Source organism: Amia ocellicauda, chromosome 20 (assembly GCF_036373705.1).
Source record: "Amia ocellicauda isolate fAmiCal2 chromosome 20, fAmiCal2.hap1, whole genome shotgun sequence".
NCBI lineage: Eukaryota > Metazoa > Chordata > Actinopteri > Amiiformes > Amiidae > Amia > Amia ocellicauda.
In genome coordinates this window covers 4,736,020-4,751,674 of record NC_089869.1, presented here as the reverse complement: position 1 = coordinate 4,751,674, position 15,655 = coordinate 4,736,020, and the positions used below count along the sequence as shown (strand labels likewise).

At 41.2% G+C, this 15,655-nt stretch overlaps 2 protein-coding genes across 4 annotated transcripts in view; one reads left to right on the top strand and one right to left on the bottom strand.

The window, feature by feature from the left end:
- Positions 1–7,833, top strand: part of nt5c2a (5'-nucleotidase, cytosolic IIa) — a 30,131-nt gene extending 22,298 nt beyond the window's left edge. The window contains exons 9-18 of the mRNA XM_066693297.1: positions 3–56; positions 497–580; positions 2,375–2,416; positions 2,638–2,745; positions 2,827–2,893; positions 3,211–3,381; positions 3,530–3,581; positions 3,718–3,778; positions 3,949–4,125; positions 4,725–7,833. Coding sequence (XP_066549394.1) covers positions 3–56; positions 497–580; positions 2,375–2,416; positions 2,638–2,745; positions 2,827–2,893; positions 3,211–3,381; positions 3,530–3,581; positions 3,718–3,778; positions 3,949–4,125; positions 4,725–4,970 — 1,062 coding nt within the window. The 3' untranslated portion in view covers positions 4,971–7,833. The remainder of the gene's footprint in view (positions 1–2; positions 57–496; positions 581–2,374; positions 2,417–2,637; positions 2,746–2,826; positions 2,894–3,210; positions 3,382–3,529; positions 3,582–3,717; positions 3,779–3,948; positions 4,126–4,724) is intronic.
- Positions 7,827–15,655, bottom strand: part of LOC136715894 (metal transporter CNNM2) — a 62,486-nt gene continuing 54,657 nt past the window's right edge. For all 3 annotated transcript variants that reach the window (XM_066693294.1, XM_066693295.1, XM_066693296.1), the window contains 2 exons: positions 14,708–14,889; positions 7,827–14,402 (listed from right to left, as the gene is read on the bottom strand). In XM_066693294.1, the coding sequence (XP_066549391.1) occupies positions 14,190–14,402; positions 14,708–14,889 (395 nt within the window). In that variant the 3' untranslated portion in view covers positions 7,827–14,189. The remainder of the gene's footprint in view (positions 14,403–14,707; positions 14,890–15,655) is intronic.

Below are 15,655 nucleotides of genomic sequence, written 5' to 3'. Positions count from 1 at the left end.
AGGGCTCTTTGAAAGAAAAAACGGTGGAAAATCTGGAGAAATACGTGGTGAAAGATGTAAGTTAACAGTGCTGCTTTACTCTTTGGGCTGAAGTTAAAACTCGAATCTGAACTGTGCTGACAAACTTTGCCTTCACTCCTCATAAATATTCTAGCTGTGGAGGCATATTCGCGTTCCTAAATACAGGTTGTTTGCCATAAAAATATCTCCGCATATCTCTGCAAACAGGGACGCATTGTGCTGGTTCTGGCCTCATTATCAGCATTCAAGCAAAATAATACTATTTTGTCGTGTTATTGTATTAGAGGTACTGTACATTCTGTGCTGTTTTGTTTTTGGTCTCAAAACCTGGCAGTACAAAAATCTGGGAACTGTTAATGAATAATACAGGCCACAAAGTTAACTTGCTGGCAGATTAAAACATGGTTTACTTGTATGCTTGGTATATGTAAAACCAGTTGCTGATGCTTACGGTTTCATTCTGTCCTCCTCAAAGGGTAAACTACCTCTCCTGCTAAGTCGAATGAATGAAGTTGCAAAAGTGTTCCTGGCTACAAACAGTGACTACAAATACACACAAGTGAGTTCATCCTTCAGGCTTTCTTATCTCACCTTTTTAATAATTCCTGAATATACAGTAAATGTATGGGACTGGTGTAATTGCAGCAGATATGAGGTTAATATTTGATTGTGATATGAAGTTATGCTGAAAATGACAGAATGTTGACATAAATAACCCAAACAAATATAATTTTTTTGAGAACTGATCCAACCAGTTTGGATTATATTTTATTGTTAGAGAATAAAAACATGCCATTCAGTCTGGAGAAAATAATTCACTTCATTTTCATTGCCTTCATTACACTCACCTAAAGGATTATTAGGAACACCTGTTCAATTTCTCATTAATGCAACCATTTCTAGGGTTTACAAAGAATGGTGTGAAAAGGGAAAAACATCCAGTATGCGGCAGTCCTGTGGGCGAAAATGCCTTGTTGATGCTAGAGGTCAGAGGAGAATGGGCCGACTGATTCAAGCTGATAGAAGAGCAACTTTGACTGAAATAACCACTTGTTACAACCGAGGTATGCAGCAAAGCATTTGTGAAGCCACAACACGTACAACCTTGAGGCGGATGGGCTACAACAGCAGAAGACCCCACCGGGTACCACTCATCTCCACTACAAATAGGAAAAAGAGGCTACAATTTGCACAAGCTCACCAAAATTGGACAGTTGAAGACTGGAAAAATGTTGCCTGGTCTGATGAGTCTCGATTTCTGTTGAGACATTCAGATGGTAGAGTCAGAATTTGGCGTAAACAGAATGAGAACATGGATCCATCATGCCTTGTTACCACTGTGCAGGCTGGTGGTGGTGGTGTAATGGTGTGGGGGATGTTTTCTTGGCACACTTTAGGCCCCTTAGTGCCAATTGGGCATCGTTTAAATGCCACGGCCTACCTGAGCATTGTTTCTGACCATGTCCATCCTTTTATGACCACCATGTACCCATCCTCTGATGGCTACTTCCAGCAGGATAATGCACCATGTCACAAAGGTCGAATCATTTCAAATTGGTTTCTTGAACATGACAATGAGTTCACTGTACTAAACTGGCCCCCACAGTCACCAGATCTCAACCCAATAGAGCATCTTTGGGATGTGGTGGAACGGGAGCTTCGTGCCCTGGATGTGCATCCCACAAATCTCCATCAACTGCAAGATGCTATCCTATCAATATGGGCCAACATTTCTAAAGAATGCTTTCAGCACCTTGTTGAATCAATGCCACGTAGAATTAAGGCAGTTCTGAAGGCGAAAGGGGGTCAAACACAGTATTAGTATGGTGTTCCTAATAATCCTTTAGGTGAGTGTATGTTAAAACTGATGCGTAACTGATGCTCTTGTAAATGTAAATGTGAAGCCACTAGAAGACACCACGGACATTGATGTCAGTCCACATTTAAAGCAGGACTGTCAGCACCTCTTTAATTTCTTGGTAATAGAGACTGGTTATACTGTATAACCAATGATATCAAGTGCTGCGGTCTTCTGCTAAACAGTCATGAATTGCAGTGTAGACTACCTCATGACTGATATCTATTTAAGATATATCAGAATAGATTGTACACATACAATTACTGCCTTCATCTTGAAACTGTGTGTGTCACAAAATACAATACTGGCCAATCCCACGCTCCCTCAAAACCTGAGCATTCAAATCCATAGATTAGGATGAATTAAGTTCAGTTGACTGATTTCCTTATATGAACTGTAACTCGATACAGTCTGAAATTGTTGCATGTTGTGTGTAAATTTTTGGTCAGTATATTTCTCAAACTTCCTGTACAATTTTCTTCTTGACTCTTCTAGAAAATCATGACCTACCTGTTTGACTTTCCCCATGGCCCAAAGGTAAGCCAGGTTCGCTGGGTTTTGTTCAGTTCCCTTTTTTGTTAGAAATGGGGATAGAAGTCTGAATATTTTTTTTTTGTTTGTTTTCCTTTCCTACTCCAGCCTTCAACAGGGTCTCAAAAAAATGTATCTCTGAAAAGAGCTGGTTTTGAAGTAATACCATGTGTGATGCTTGTGTTTCAGGAGAGTAGCTCAGTGAAAGTGTGTTTCTGTCATTGCAGCCTGGCACCCCTCACCGCCCCTGGCAGTCTTACTTCGATCTGATACTGGTGGATGCAAGGAAGCCACTGTTCTTCGGGGAGGGTACGGTGCTGAGACAAGTGGACACAGTGAGTACAGCCCCAAACACTCTGCTGTCATGTATTGCTGCATGTTCTGTAATTTGACCATTTACATGATATCTCTTTCAGACCACGGGAAGGTTAAAGATCGGGACCTACACAGGACCCCTGCAGCACGGCATTGTATACTCTGGAGGTAAGGGGGCAGGGCTATGCATCTGAAGTCAACATCAACAGAACAGTATGTCATTTTTGGCGCTGATTGACATCAGCTGGTTCAGAACATATCCTGTCAAATTATACACCCTACTCTAGGATAATCAAGTGGAAAAATTTAAAGGAAGGAAATGTAAAAAAAGATTTGTAAAGCACTTGTCTGTGAATGAAAGTTAAATATGTAGCAGTCCCAAGGGGAGGTAGGTGATAATAAGTGATTGAGATAAGAATAGATTAAAACCACAAGTTTGCGACAGATGAGCGGGTTGGCCATGTGTCACTGCCCTGTCTCTGCAGGCTCCTCAGACATTGTGTGTGACCTGATGGGGGCGAAGGGCAAGGACATCGTCTACATTGGAGACCACATCTTCGGAGATATCCTCAAGTCCAAGAAGAGGCAGGGCTGGAGGACATTCCTGGTCATCCCCGAGCTGGCCCAAGAACTTCACGTGTGGACGGACAAGAGCTGTGAGTGCAACGCCCCTTCCCCCGTAGCGCTGGGGATGGAAGATGAAAGATCCCAGACATTCATTTGTAAACTTGACTTTTAATTAAGAAACTCCGAGTGAGAAACACCTGCTCTTCCCATGCTGACTGTGATTTTTGTCTTTCGCAGCACTGTTCGAAGAGTTGCAGAGCTTGGACATTTTCTTGGCCGAACTCTACAAGTGAGTACAGATGTCTTCTCCGTCTCGGCCTGGTGCTGCTCGGAATGCCTTGTGTGTTATGGGACATGTGCGAGGTCTTTCGGATTGATTGTCGCTTCCCGTCTTTTTTAAATGAACTCTCCGCCTCTCCACGCAGGCATCTGGACAGCAGCAGCAACGAGAGACCGGACATCAGCTCCATTCAGAGACGGATTAAGGTGCGTTTAAAAAGAGATCCGTTTAGTTCAAATGTATATGGTTTATAATACAACTATAAGTTAATTTAATGCAATCCAATCACTCCAAAAAGCTAGAGTAAGTGAGCAGCAGAATTCAGTCCATCAATTGGTCTTCCCATGCTGTTTTCTCCCCCTCCTGCCCTCCTCAGAAAGTGACCCACGACATGGACATGTGCTATGGCATGATGGGTAGCCTGTTCCGCAGCGGCTCCCGCCAGACCTTGTTCGCCAGTCAGGTGATGCGCTACGCGGACCTGTACGCCGCCTCCTTCATCAACCTGCTGTACTACCCCTTCAGCTACCTGTTCAGAGCTGCCCACGTGCTGGTGAGCGCCTTTTGCGTGTCAAATGTCATTTAAAGTCAGTGGGTAAAAATGGAGTAGAATGCATATATATAATATATATATATATAATATTTTATATTTCTCTGTTTTGCATATGCCTTTGAAAATATTATTTTGTAAGCATTTAAATGGCTGTATTTCAAAACGATCAAGGATATGAAATCAGCTTATTCAACATTTTGAGGTATTGACTTGTGCAACTGATATATGTAGCATTTCCTGGACTGTGCTTCCTCTTTTTAAACGATATCACGATACTAAATCGGAGAACAACAAAATGCATAAAGAAATGCATCAGAACGATTTTTACCCTTGCATTTACCATTGAGGCCCACCAGGGGGCTCCCATGACCCTATTCGATGTGCTGCCCACTGCCGGCCATACAGACTGTTAAACCTCACTTCCTCACAATTAGTAATGGAAATAACGTAAGATTTTACATGATAGAATATATATAATAATTAACCTTTTCAGGAACCATATTGTGGGAATGACAGAGGAGGGGGGGTAGAAACAAAATGATAACAATCGAATGGATAAAGCGGCATTGTAATGGCGTGTTGTTGCCCGCTGTGCCCAGATGCCCCACGAGTCGACGGTGGAACACGCCCACGTGGACATCAACGACACCGAGTCGCCCCTGGCCACCCGCAACCGCCACTCGGTGGACTTCAAGGACTCGGACTACAAGAGGCACCAGCTCACGCGCTCCATCAGCGAGATCAAGCCGCCCAACCTCTTCCCCCAAACGCCTCAGGAGATCACCCACTGCCACGACGAGGACGACGATGAGGAAGAGGAAGAGGAGGAGGAGGAGGAAGAGTAGACCAGCTCCACAAACCAGAACCAGGCTTTATGCTTTTAGTCTTTTATTGAAGAAACCCAACAGTGTCCATTAGGGAAGAGGGGGAAGGGGATCAAATACTCATTTTACTGATTTAATCTTTTAATTACGTACAAAACATCCAGTGCATCTTGCTGTTAATATACACCGGGCTCTTGGGGGTGGTGCGTTAGAGCGACAGCGCCTAATGACCCCCAGGAGTTTGTCTAGAATTCTGATTTTATTTTCACTCGAGGGTTGTTTTCATTTTTTCATTTTGTTCATGATGCTGGTGTGTAGAGGGTTGTTTGAGACGTTTTACAAGACCACAGTTGAAGTTTTGAATTTGAAATTGAAATCTCTGGCCCAGTTTTCGTTCCTCCAGGTCAGAGATGTGTCTAAAGATAGTGTATACAGGAAACTCGGAGAATACGTCAACTGGGAGTACAGCACAGTAACTGGATGTAGGATACTAGGGGCAGAATGAGTCATCACAAATCACTTATGGATAGAAGAAGCCGACCCTACCTGATGTACTCGAATGGATTTGTTTATATTAAGCAATCTATCTGTACCACAGTGTAAAATATAATTCAGTATGTGCCGTACATTTTAAATGTGCGTTTTTTTATTCTGCTAATCTGATTTATTTGCCTTGCCATATGCAGAACAGATTTCCAGTTCGGACCTTCGGATTCTCCTGAGCTGCATTGGAAGTGTACAGACTGCTAAAGCACAGACCTACGCCTGAGAAACTGTTAAGCACAACCGTTAAGATGGTGGAAAACGGTCTGTACTCTTTTAGTGCTAGTGCCCAATTTAAAACCGCACAGGACGAGCACAAATTTGGCTCCCAACCACAGAACTTGACAATCAGAGGTACCAGATTTTCTTGGTAACATGATTCTGGGCTGGGCTACTGCTGCCGATGTTTAGAGCATCGACTGCCTGATAAGACTACACTACTGCCTCCCTACCCCTGTCCGTAGGCATAAAGGCCCTTTTAGGTGTGGTCCTCTCAATTCCTGGTCAAAATGTTTTAAATGTTTTCCAACCGGCATCAGTTTGTGCTCATATTTTAGTTTCAATTTCCAGGAGCGGTGAAGGTGCCGTTTGAGTTTGCTTTGCGGTTGATTTTGTTCCCAAGAATCTGTATGTATGGATGTACATACTAGAGAAATGTTCTTGTTTTTCTTGTTTTATTCTTTCCCTACAGCATGCTGGTAGAAGCTCTTGTTTAACTGTACAGCACAATCGATCCTCTGTAGGCTACTCTGCCTTTTTAATTTTGACCAAACAAGACATGGTCTGTGTTTGGTCAGACATGAGGACTCTGATGGGGTGACGCATTTCCTCCCATTGCAATGCAAAGCCTACAGGGGAAGGACTGTGGGGTGGAGCTGGAGGACAGAACCAACACTCTGTCCCCTCCCTGCCCATGTCCTCCCACGTCCTGGGTGCTGTCCTCTCGGTCCCACTGCCCAGGGGACTGGAGCTGTCCTGCACTTACTGCCTAGGACTCGGGAGAAGACTTCTGAGCAAAATGGGGGGGGGGGAATCAACAAAAACTTCCTGCTAACATTGAATACATTGTACATAAATGAAATATTAAAAAAAGTGTATATTCCTGGGAGATGTTAGACTTCTGTTTTGTGTTTTATACAGATCCACAGTTCAGAAACTAGAGAATGTTTGAGAGAGTACAAACAAAACAAAAAGTAGCTTACATAGCCTATGTACCTGTATTATTTGAGCCACTGATACCTGCTGTAGGTTTCCTGATGGCAGCAGAATATGTGACTTATAGGGGAACGTCACTAGAAAGGTTTATTGTACACGTCCCCAAAAATGGAAGAGAATTCTGATGGACAGAGATTTGGAAGTGGCGGTGCTGGACTTCAGTGCTTTGGCCGGGTCACATATCCTACAATAGAGATCAATATACTGTTTAAAAATACATGGAAACAATGTTTTGTTACAGAACGCCACCAGGCTCCTTCCAGCTTCGGTGCATCACACCTCCTGTTGAAGGTGATCTGTACGTTTTGGCTTCTGAAGCTCATCCTAGTCGGGTGTGAAGGAGCTCAGACTGCAGAAGCTCTAGCAGCAGTATTGTGAAGCGCACAGGAGCTGAAACCATTGCGTCAGTGTTTGAAAAGAGCAGTTTTTTTTCAGTTCTGGTTGCTTGAACTGCCTTTAAACCTGGAATTCACATGTTAATCGTGTTTTGATGTTATTGTTTTGTTATTTGGTTGACTTCAAATTTCCATGTCATTTTTCTAGATTTGTTTTCACTCTTGGTACCTATGATTTTCTGAACTTGACTGAGAACTGGATCAGGTGCGATGTTTTTAATGCATGACCTAGCGGCTTGCTTTCTGCGGTTCATCAGCAGCAACATACTTAAAGGTGCAAAATGAATTGAACTGCAATTCATCTTTTTTTATTCTGATTATGATTAAGATGCTGCATTAGCTCAAAACAAATGAGAACTCTTTATTAACAGTGTAGGCAAAAAAAAGCTTTTCATTCTTTTTCCCTTTTTTGCTTGTGAAAACTATAGACTATAAACTCTTATATAGTTTCAATTTATGCTGTATTTTTTTCACCACATAGTTCTTTCCTCCCTTTAAAATTCCAGAATACTGAGTATAGCTATTTTCTTTACATTTTGTTTTCTATTCTATTTAAATGATTTTGCTAGAAATGAATATGCATGTTCCTGAGGCTTGGGAGTGAATGGGTTTAAAGGAAACCGTTTCTCAACTGCTGTATTCTTTTTAAGTACATTTTGTTCCCTAAAATATTGCAGACATGTATATTTGAGAAGTTCCATTTTAATGTACAATAAAGTCCAATTACTCAATGGGCGTTCCAGTGTTTGTATCACTAATGTGTGAGAAAATCTTAAAATACACATTTATGTAGACCAAAATGGTGTCCAGCAGCAGCCAATTGTGGAGAGGAAGATGATGGTAGTTATTGCAAATTGTACTTTATGGCAGGTAAAGTCAAGTACATGAACCGCCAGCACCGTAAGAAACTTCCCTTTAACACTGTTTTGAAAGTGCGTTTCAAAAAGGACATGGCGGTGAAGCATACATTTGATTATGAATAATTTCTTTATTAAAGTCATCACCTTTTTTTTTTTTCCTTTTTTTTTTTTTTTTTTTTTAAGTATAAAATGACAATTTCCATAATCCAACTGCAGGACACAAAGGTTAGTCTCTTTTTCGTGAAGCCACATTTGTTCATCTGTTAATGATTGTTTGAAACCAACATGTAAGTGCTCAGACAAAGACAGTGACAGCGAGTTGACACGTGGTACACAACTAAAGGCGACAGTGGGAACGGTGAGAGGGTGGATTGATAACTTGCAAAGCTGAAGCCAAGGATGAGAACATCCTGGATTTCCTTTAAATCCGTGGTACATTAAGTGTGAATCTTGACTCAATATGAAACCCTTAAAGCAATATGTTGCAGCAGGAGAAAGTCATTATACAATTATTTAAAACGTGTGTACACCTATACTGTCAACTATAATTATGGCTCATCAGTTGGATTTAACACTATTTGGTATTTGGCATTTTTTCAGAGAATTAAAAACCTTCATTTTGGGTTTTTTGGATGGATTTGGCTGTTTTTATGGAAATCACAAGGCTTTAAAAAAAAAAAAAACTTATTGAAATAGGCTTTGATTTGATCTAGATGAAGACGTTTTCATTTCCATCTGAAATCCGTTTCAAAAGATTTTAAATAAAAACCGTGAATACATGCAAAACACTAACGAGTATAAAAATACTGTATCAGAAATAATGTTTTTCATTTGAAATATTAGCACCAACGTTTTGTTTTCTGATTTTGGCAGCAGTAATTAGGCTTTTGAATTTCCATGGCGTGACACAACATTAATAAAATCATGTTTCAGCTTGTGTGTGGAGTCCAATTCGTAACAGCCAGGTACAATTAAATCTGCTGTATCAATCCACCCTTTTGATGGAATAAATGAAAAGCACTGAACTGGAATGTCAAATATGAAGAGGAAATGCACAATTCACCTACAAGGAATGATATACAATAAACAAACAGGTTTTCTTTTGTCTTAAATCAAAAATCACAAAATATACAAATAAATCAGGTACAAAATAAATAGGAGATTGTAAATCTACAATGCCATTCGCATAATTTTAAATTTCATTTCAAAAATCAGCTTTGGAAACTTACATTTCATTATATCAATTGTGCTTCATTTCAGATATATAGAATATATACAGTACTCAGAATACTATGTATCCGAAATGGTCTATTGTACAATATGATACAGGCAGCTGATGACCATGTTTGATGGAATATGAAAGACGGGTTTGAAATGTAGAAAGTTAACTTGGCAACACAGGATGCAAATGCGTCAAAAACTAGTCATAAATACAGGTTTGTGATCCACGGTACCCACAGCACTCATCGAACGCTGTTCATTAAATAGGATCAGACGTCAGACAGACGGATTTCAATGGGAAGACGGCAGACTAGATTTTCAACACAAAATGTGCCACATGCTTTGTAAATCTCATCTATTTTGTATTTACTTGTGAATGCATTTTCACCGAGTGCTGGATCATCAGAAAAGGGTTGCAAACAAATGAACATAAGACACTGGGTTCAGGTAACGTTTAGGTTTCCTCTGTTGCATTGCTTTTCCTTCGTTTGTGATATTTGGCTACGGGGGGAAAAGAGCAATAAACTCACTACAGAGGGGTGTGTGGGAATAGACGACACACAAACCAGATCAATCAAAGGACGGAAAAGAAAGCAGCTTTTTACAATACTGAAATTTGCCCTCTAAGATCTAAGATCTACAAAGGAGGCAGTTAGTCATCCATCTTCCATCAAAGGTGGTCTTAACTTTATACAGTACAGCAACACATGGAATCTGAGGCTGTGGAAAGCCTGTGGAAAAGCTCCACACACTCTTTCCAATAGCTTTGATACATAAAGGGTCTCCTGTGTTAAAAAGGGCTCATATTTAGATAATTCCAACTGCTATTTCAATTGCATGCGGATGTAAAGTCAGTAAATAAGTCTAATTTGCCACTCAGTCCCAGTGGCCAGGTGGTGTTGCTCACGGGCAACTTTGTTTCCTTCCACTGTGGCTAACCGTGTTTCAGCAACACAACCCTTGCGTTACACAGTGTGGATTGACACACAGCAGTACGCTCACGAGCACAGTACAAAACAGCAGGGTTCGGCACAGAACCGGGAGAGGTCCTCTGTATAGCAGCGTGGAAGCAGGTGAACCGGGTCGAGACACACAAGATTAATGGAGCCCATCTGTCACTTGCGGGAGAGAGCAGCCCCCTCAGCTGTCAGTGTGCACAAGCAATACAATTCCTTCTTTTTTTTTGTCTCGGTTTGATTTTTTTTTTCTATTCAAACACATTCAGTGGTCAATGTGAGTTTGAATTCAACTCCAAGAGAAAGCTGTTCTGTTCAATTCTTTATTTGATGTATTTCGTGGAGTAAAAGGGCTCAAAACATGAATTTCTCAATACAAGTCAGTGTTGGGTTTTGCATTTCAAATCATGTTCATTGGCATCTCAAAGCATAATCAAGCCACCCGAATGGGGACTATTTTGGCTGTGCTGTAAACATGATCAGGGGTTTCAAGCATTTGTTTCTGGAATTCGTTTTTGAAAACCACAAATACATCCCACATCTTTCCCAGTCATGGCCACTACAGGTGTTGGTGAGTTTATTTCTACAGTGTTTCTATATCCGATACACAGAATAGAACATACATCACGCTTTATATGACATGGGCCAACAATGACACAAGCTTCTGTGCTACAACGGACTGTAACCCCACCTCCCTCGCCCTCCTTCAGTGGAGATCTCAGTGGCACAGTCACTTTCAAGTAATATACTTTAGTATCATTAGTGTTTCCATCGAACCCTTTAACAATGCAGTAACCCTTTCAGGAAAAAAATAAATAAATACATTGGGGAAATAATCTTAGTATCAATGTAGCTAGCATGAAATAGGAAGAGTAAAAAATGGATGATTCGTTTAAAATAAAAAAAGAAAGGTTTTGAAAATGTAATATGTACATATATAGCTGCACCGGAAATGGCCACTTGATAAAGAAAAGGAGCAGTTATTCCCCTGGCGTCTATCCAAAGGTTTGCAGCAGTCATTTGGGCGAAGGGTTATTAAATACATTTTGAGCAGCTGTGTTTACACCTCATGTAACACACATTTTAAGTGTCACTGACTGAATCTTCATGAGCTTTCAAATACATTCAAGAACTTTCAAGAAGTAATTATTTATCTAGGTGGTATATAGATGTATTTATTTTTTGCGTTGTGTTTATTTATTTTTGTTATGGGATACTGCATCTTAAAAGAGCCAGCCTCCAATGGCTTTAAGACTGATCTCCAAAACCCCACGCCTTATATAACAATCTGGTACAGAGAAACATTTTTAAAGTGTTACACAAAGTAGGCCCATAGTCAACATAGTCAAAGTGGCCTAACATCCATACACGGCGATAGTGACTCCATAATTCATAGAGAATAAATAGGTCAGTAGTCTCATAAACAGTAGCACTTGGAGGTGCTACACAATTTGAATTTAGTGTTCACTTTAAGATCATTCTTGTTCCTTCATTCCCTCTAAGGCACCTTGCAGACAGAGCTGAGCTCCACCACAGACCAGCATCTTCACATTCTAGGGGCATTAGGCTACATTAAATTTATGAAAAGTGACCTAAGTTAGTATTTGGACGTATTTCAGGGCTGCATATCCTCAGATCTCTTTCTTCCTCATACGAAATTGATGGTTACTTTTTCTCCATGAGTCCGACCACTGCGATACATGGCTCTGACAACAGTGAAATCTGCAGCTCGCACGCTCCCTAACTCTAAAAGCAAGTCCTGTATCATTAACACTGTGCTGTGCACCAGGAGGAGAGTGTGGCTAGAGCGCCCTCTGTTGCCAAGGCACGGTGGTGCACCTAGGTAAGGCAACATCACAAAAGCACAAGCAAAGTGCTACTGGCTCCATGGACCACCTGGGAACATACAGTTTACAGTTGCAAGGGAGTAAGACCTTGGCAGCAAAGAAGAAACAAGTACCGTCCTTATTGGAGACCCTTAGCTTCAACATACAGAGTCTCTTTCCTGTGACTGCAGCTTTTAGTGAAGATTGTCTGCTGCCGAGGAAGTAAAAGGTTCTGTGCAATGGCATAGTCTGGCTTCAATGCAGTATCTCTTTCTTAACTTTCTGAGTTTCGGTCCAATTGAAACACAAGACTTGTGCAGTAGTGTTACGGTTTTACAATAAATCACAAATAAACCTAAATTAGAAGAATTCAGCTCCCATGATATGACACTAATACTGCTAAGACAGGTTTTCTTTAGTATACGGGTTCGTGACTGCCATTAACTGACTGCCAGGTGTAAATTCAATTCCTTTAAAGCTGCTTGTGCACTCAAATCACAAGCATTGGCGCACTGGTCAGGTTTACAAACAGGGTCTATTAGTAACACTTTAGTGCTGACAAACTGCAGTTTCTTATTATGTGAAAGCAAGATCAACCTCAATTTGTCACAGTATTGCAGGGCAGTTGGTATTGTACGTGATTGTCCATGCATTGCCCAGCTTGTCTAATGCCGTTAAGCTAGGTGGGGTTGTCCACCGTCTGTGTGAAGGCTTTGGTTCATATTGGCACCCGTTGGCAGTTGCAGAAGATCGGATCGCAAAAGTTAATTCCTCTTCAAAGTTTCTGTGCATAATTGTATATCTAGTTCTTCCCCTTATGTGGCAAATATTGTAATATTTGATTTTGGATTGCAGACTGTTTTATGGAATTCAGATTGGACTTGGTTACTGTTTGTTCTGTGTGAGTGTTGTCATTATATAAGTTTGGTTCTGTCTGTCTATTGCGATTTGACCACTGCACACTGTGATTAATAAATCTACACTTGAACACCGAAATACGTCTTGTTTACCTGAGCCCTGCCTTCAGAGCACTACCCCCCACACTGCCACAATATATATATTTATTACATACACACTCAAAAGCACATGGTTCAATTCTTTGTCACCTGCTGGGATGCAATTTCTTGTGAAAAGGAAATGTGCTAACCTCAGTTCAGCTAATAAACTGTTGTTTCATCGGCACTGGCTGACGGCAGAAGTTTTTCTCTGCGTGTGTTTTCAGGACACAAGCTTAAGGGGAGACTTTAAAAGGCACCTACTGGGACAAGCAGATCTCATACAGCTTTACTGGAAGGTTGGTAAATCAACCAATTTGCACTTTGAATTACATAATTGATGTACTGCCTCCTAATACACTGGTAAAGCAATATCCCTCTGTCTTTTTCAACAGGACTGTATTGTCAATTAAATTATTGCAGTTGCCCCGACATTCACCACAGGCTGCTCCATGTATCATTGTGTTCGATGAAGCTCATAATCTTTACCAACCAAAACATAATATATATTATATATACACACACAAACACACACACATATATACTCAATATGTTTCTCTCTCTCTCTCTCACACACACACACACACACACACGCACATTTATATATATATATATATATAGCCTTTCTATACAATTTCATTTTCACTTATATGTCTGGTTAATAGAATAATTTTTAAAAATAAAAATACGTTCATTGCACTTACAATGAAAAAAGAAATACAAAATAAATCATAAAAATTTCAGAGAAGATTTCAAATTTCATTTTCAAAAAGTAAGAAAGAGATACTGTACCTTAGGCCTGGATTAAAACAAGAATAAAAACTGCAGTTATAAACCTTGTGTGGGAGCTAAAGGTCCTCACAAGCTGAAGACCGCTCATTACAACTCATCTGGAAAACAATTTCAACATATATATGCATAATATAATAAATAAATGAAAACATGGTTCCCGGTATCTTACGAAGTGGAATTCTGCGCTCTGGCGTCTGTCTATGACTCACCATTTCGTTGGCTTGTTTGTATTGTGTCCTTTGCATTCTTTACTCTCCTCTCGCGGCTCCCTGTCGTATAGAGGGGGCATCAAACTCTTTGGTCTCAAACGTGAGGCTCGTCCATACGGGCATGCGCATAATGATGGCTGGCCTTCCCCACTCCTGGCACGCCCAGCGGTGGAGGGGCCAGGGGGGGTGGAGCTGTGGGGTGCAGTGCAGGAGTGCTCTCCCCCTCGGCTAAATGGAGCCCTCGTTGTGCATAGTGTGGTTGGATTTGTTGTGTGCAACGCAGTTCTGCTGCTCATTGAGCAGGTTTGCCATCTCGTCCGGCAAGCCGTCATGAAGCTCGGTTAGAGTCAATTCGATCTTAATGTTCTCGCTGTCTGAAGACTGGGGCGTTTTGTCCATCCGAGAAGCCATCAGAGCGTTCTGGTACTGCTGGCGGGTGATCTGAGGAAATGAACACAGTTTGTAAACACTGACCACAAGTCAAACTTTGGTTTAAGCTTAGGATGAGGCTTTGGGTTGTATGTAGAGAAGTGTGGACACCTCAGGAACCATAGACACTCCCTTTGGCTTGCTTCAGACTCTGACACACACACACACACACACACAGACACACACACCAGTATCCACCTGTGTCATCTTAACTGGATTGACTGGTCACCTTTAGGTTTGTTAGGGGTGTGAAGAATTGTGGAGAACTGGATCCTACTGTGTTATTGCAGAGCCCTGTCCAGCAGTGTGGCCCTCACCTTGATGTACTGCAGGTCTGTGATGGCTCTGACTGAGTAGTCGGGCACATAGACCTGCAGGAAGGAGGCGTTGAGCTGATTGTTGCTGCTGCCCAGCGTGGGGGTGATGGCATCGATACGGTCACTGCGGTTCAGAGAGTCCGAGTGATTCAGACCGCAGGGCCGCGGAGGAGATTTATTCTCTGCAGGGCAAACAAAATGGAGCATTACAACATGCACTAGACACACAGTGCTAATTTCAGGTTAATTCTATGTGCAGACAAAGTTGTGCACTATTTCAGACAGCAGTAAAAATCACACATTCTCCTTTCCTCCTGACAAGTTCAGAGTTTACACTGTGGATGTTTTCTAGATTCAATTATATATTCATTTGTCTTTCCATATTCAGAGGTCTCTTGCTCAAACAGTTTTTTCATTTAGTCTGAGAGGGACATCTGCATTTCCTGCCAATGTGACCTCTCCTTTTTGTCAGGCAGGTGGAGCTAGCTGAGGTGAAAATGTCAGCACAACCATGTTTACATTTCAAACAACCAACAAAATAGGACTTTCAAACAGCACTCTTTGTGTTAGCAAGATGAATAGGCTTAGCCAATAATTTAAACAGCAGCATCACAGTGGCCATTGTCTTGTGATAAATAAATAAAAATGCAGGAAAAGTTAATATTGTTTTTATTTAAAACTGGGAATTAAGTAATCTATTTTAGTTCTTCAATATTCAATATAATTCACATACACAAAGGTACTTTTCCCAAGCGTGGTGCCTTTTCTTAGTTGGTTGTTTTCTGAACACAAGATGGCGCCTATATGATACTGTACAGCTGTGTGCCTAGGACTCTTGAACTGGCCCACTGACACATGGGCAAGAAGAGATGCTGCAACTTAGCTGACATTGCATAAAAACATTTTGAAAAAGAAAACAAGAAAGCACAAAAAAACTGGCTCTTCCGA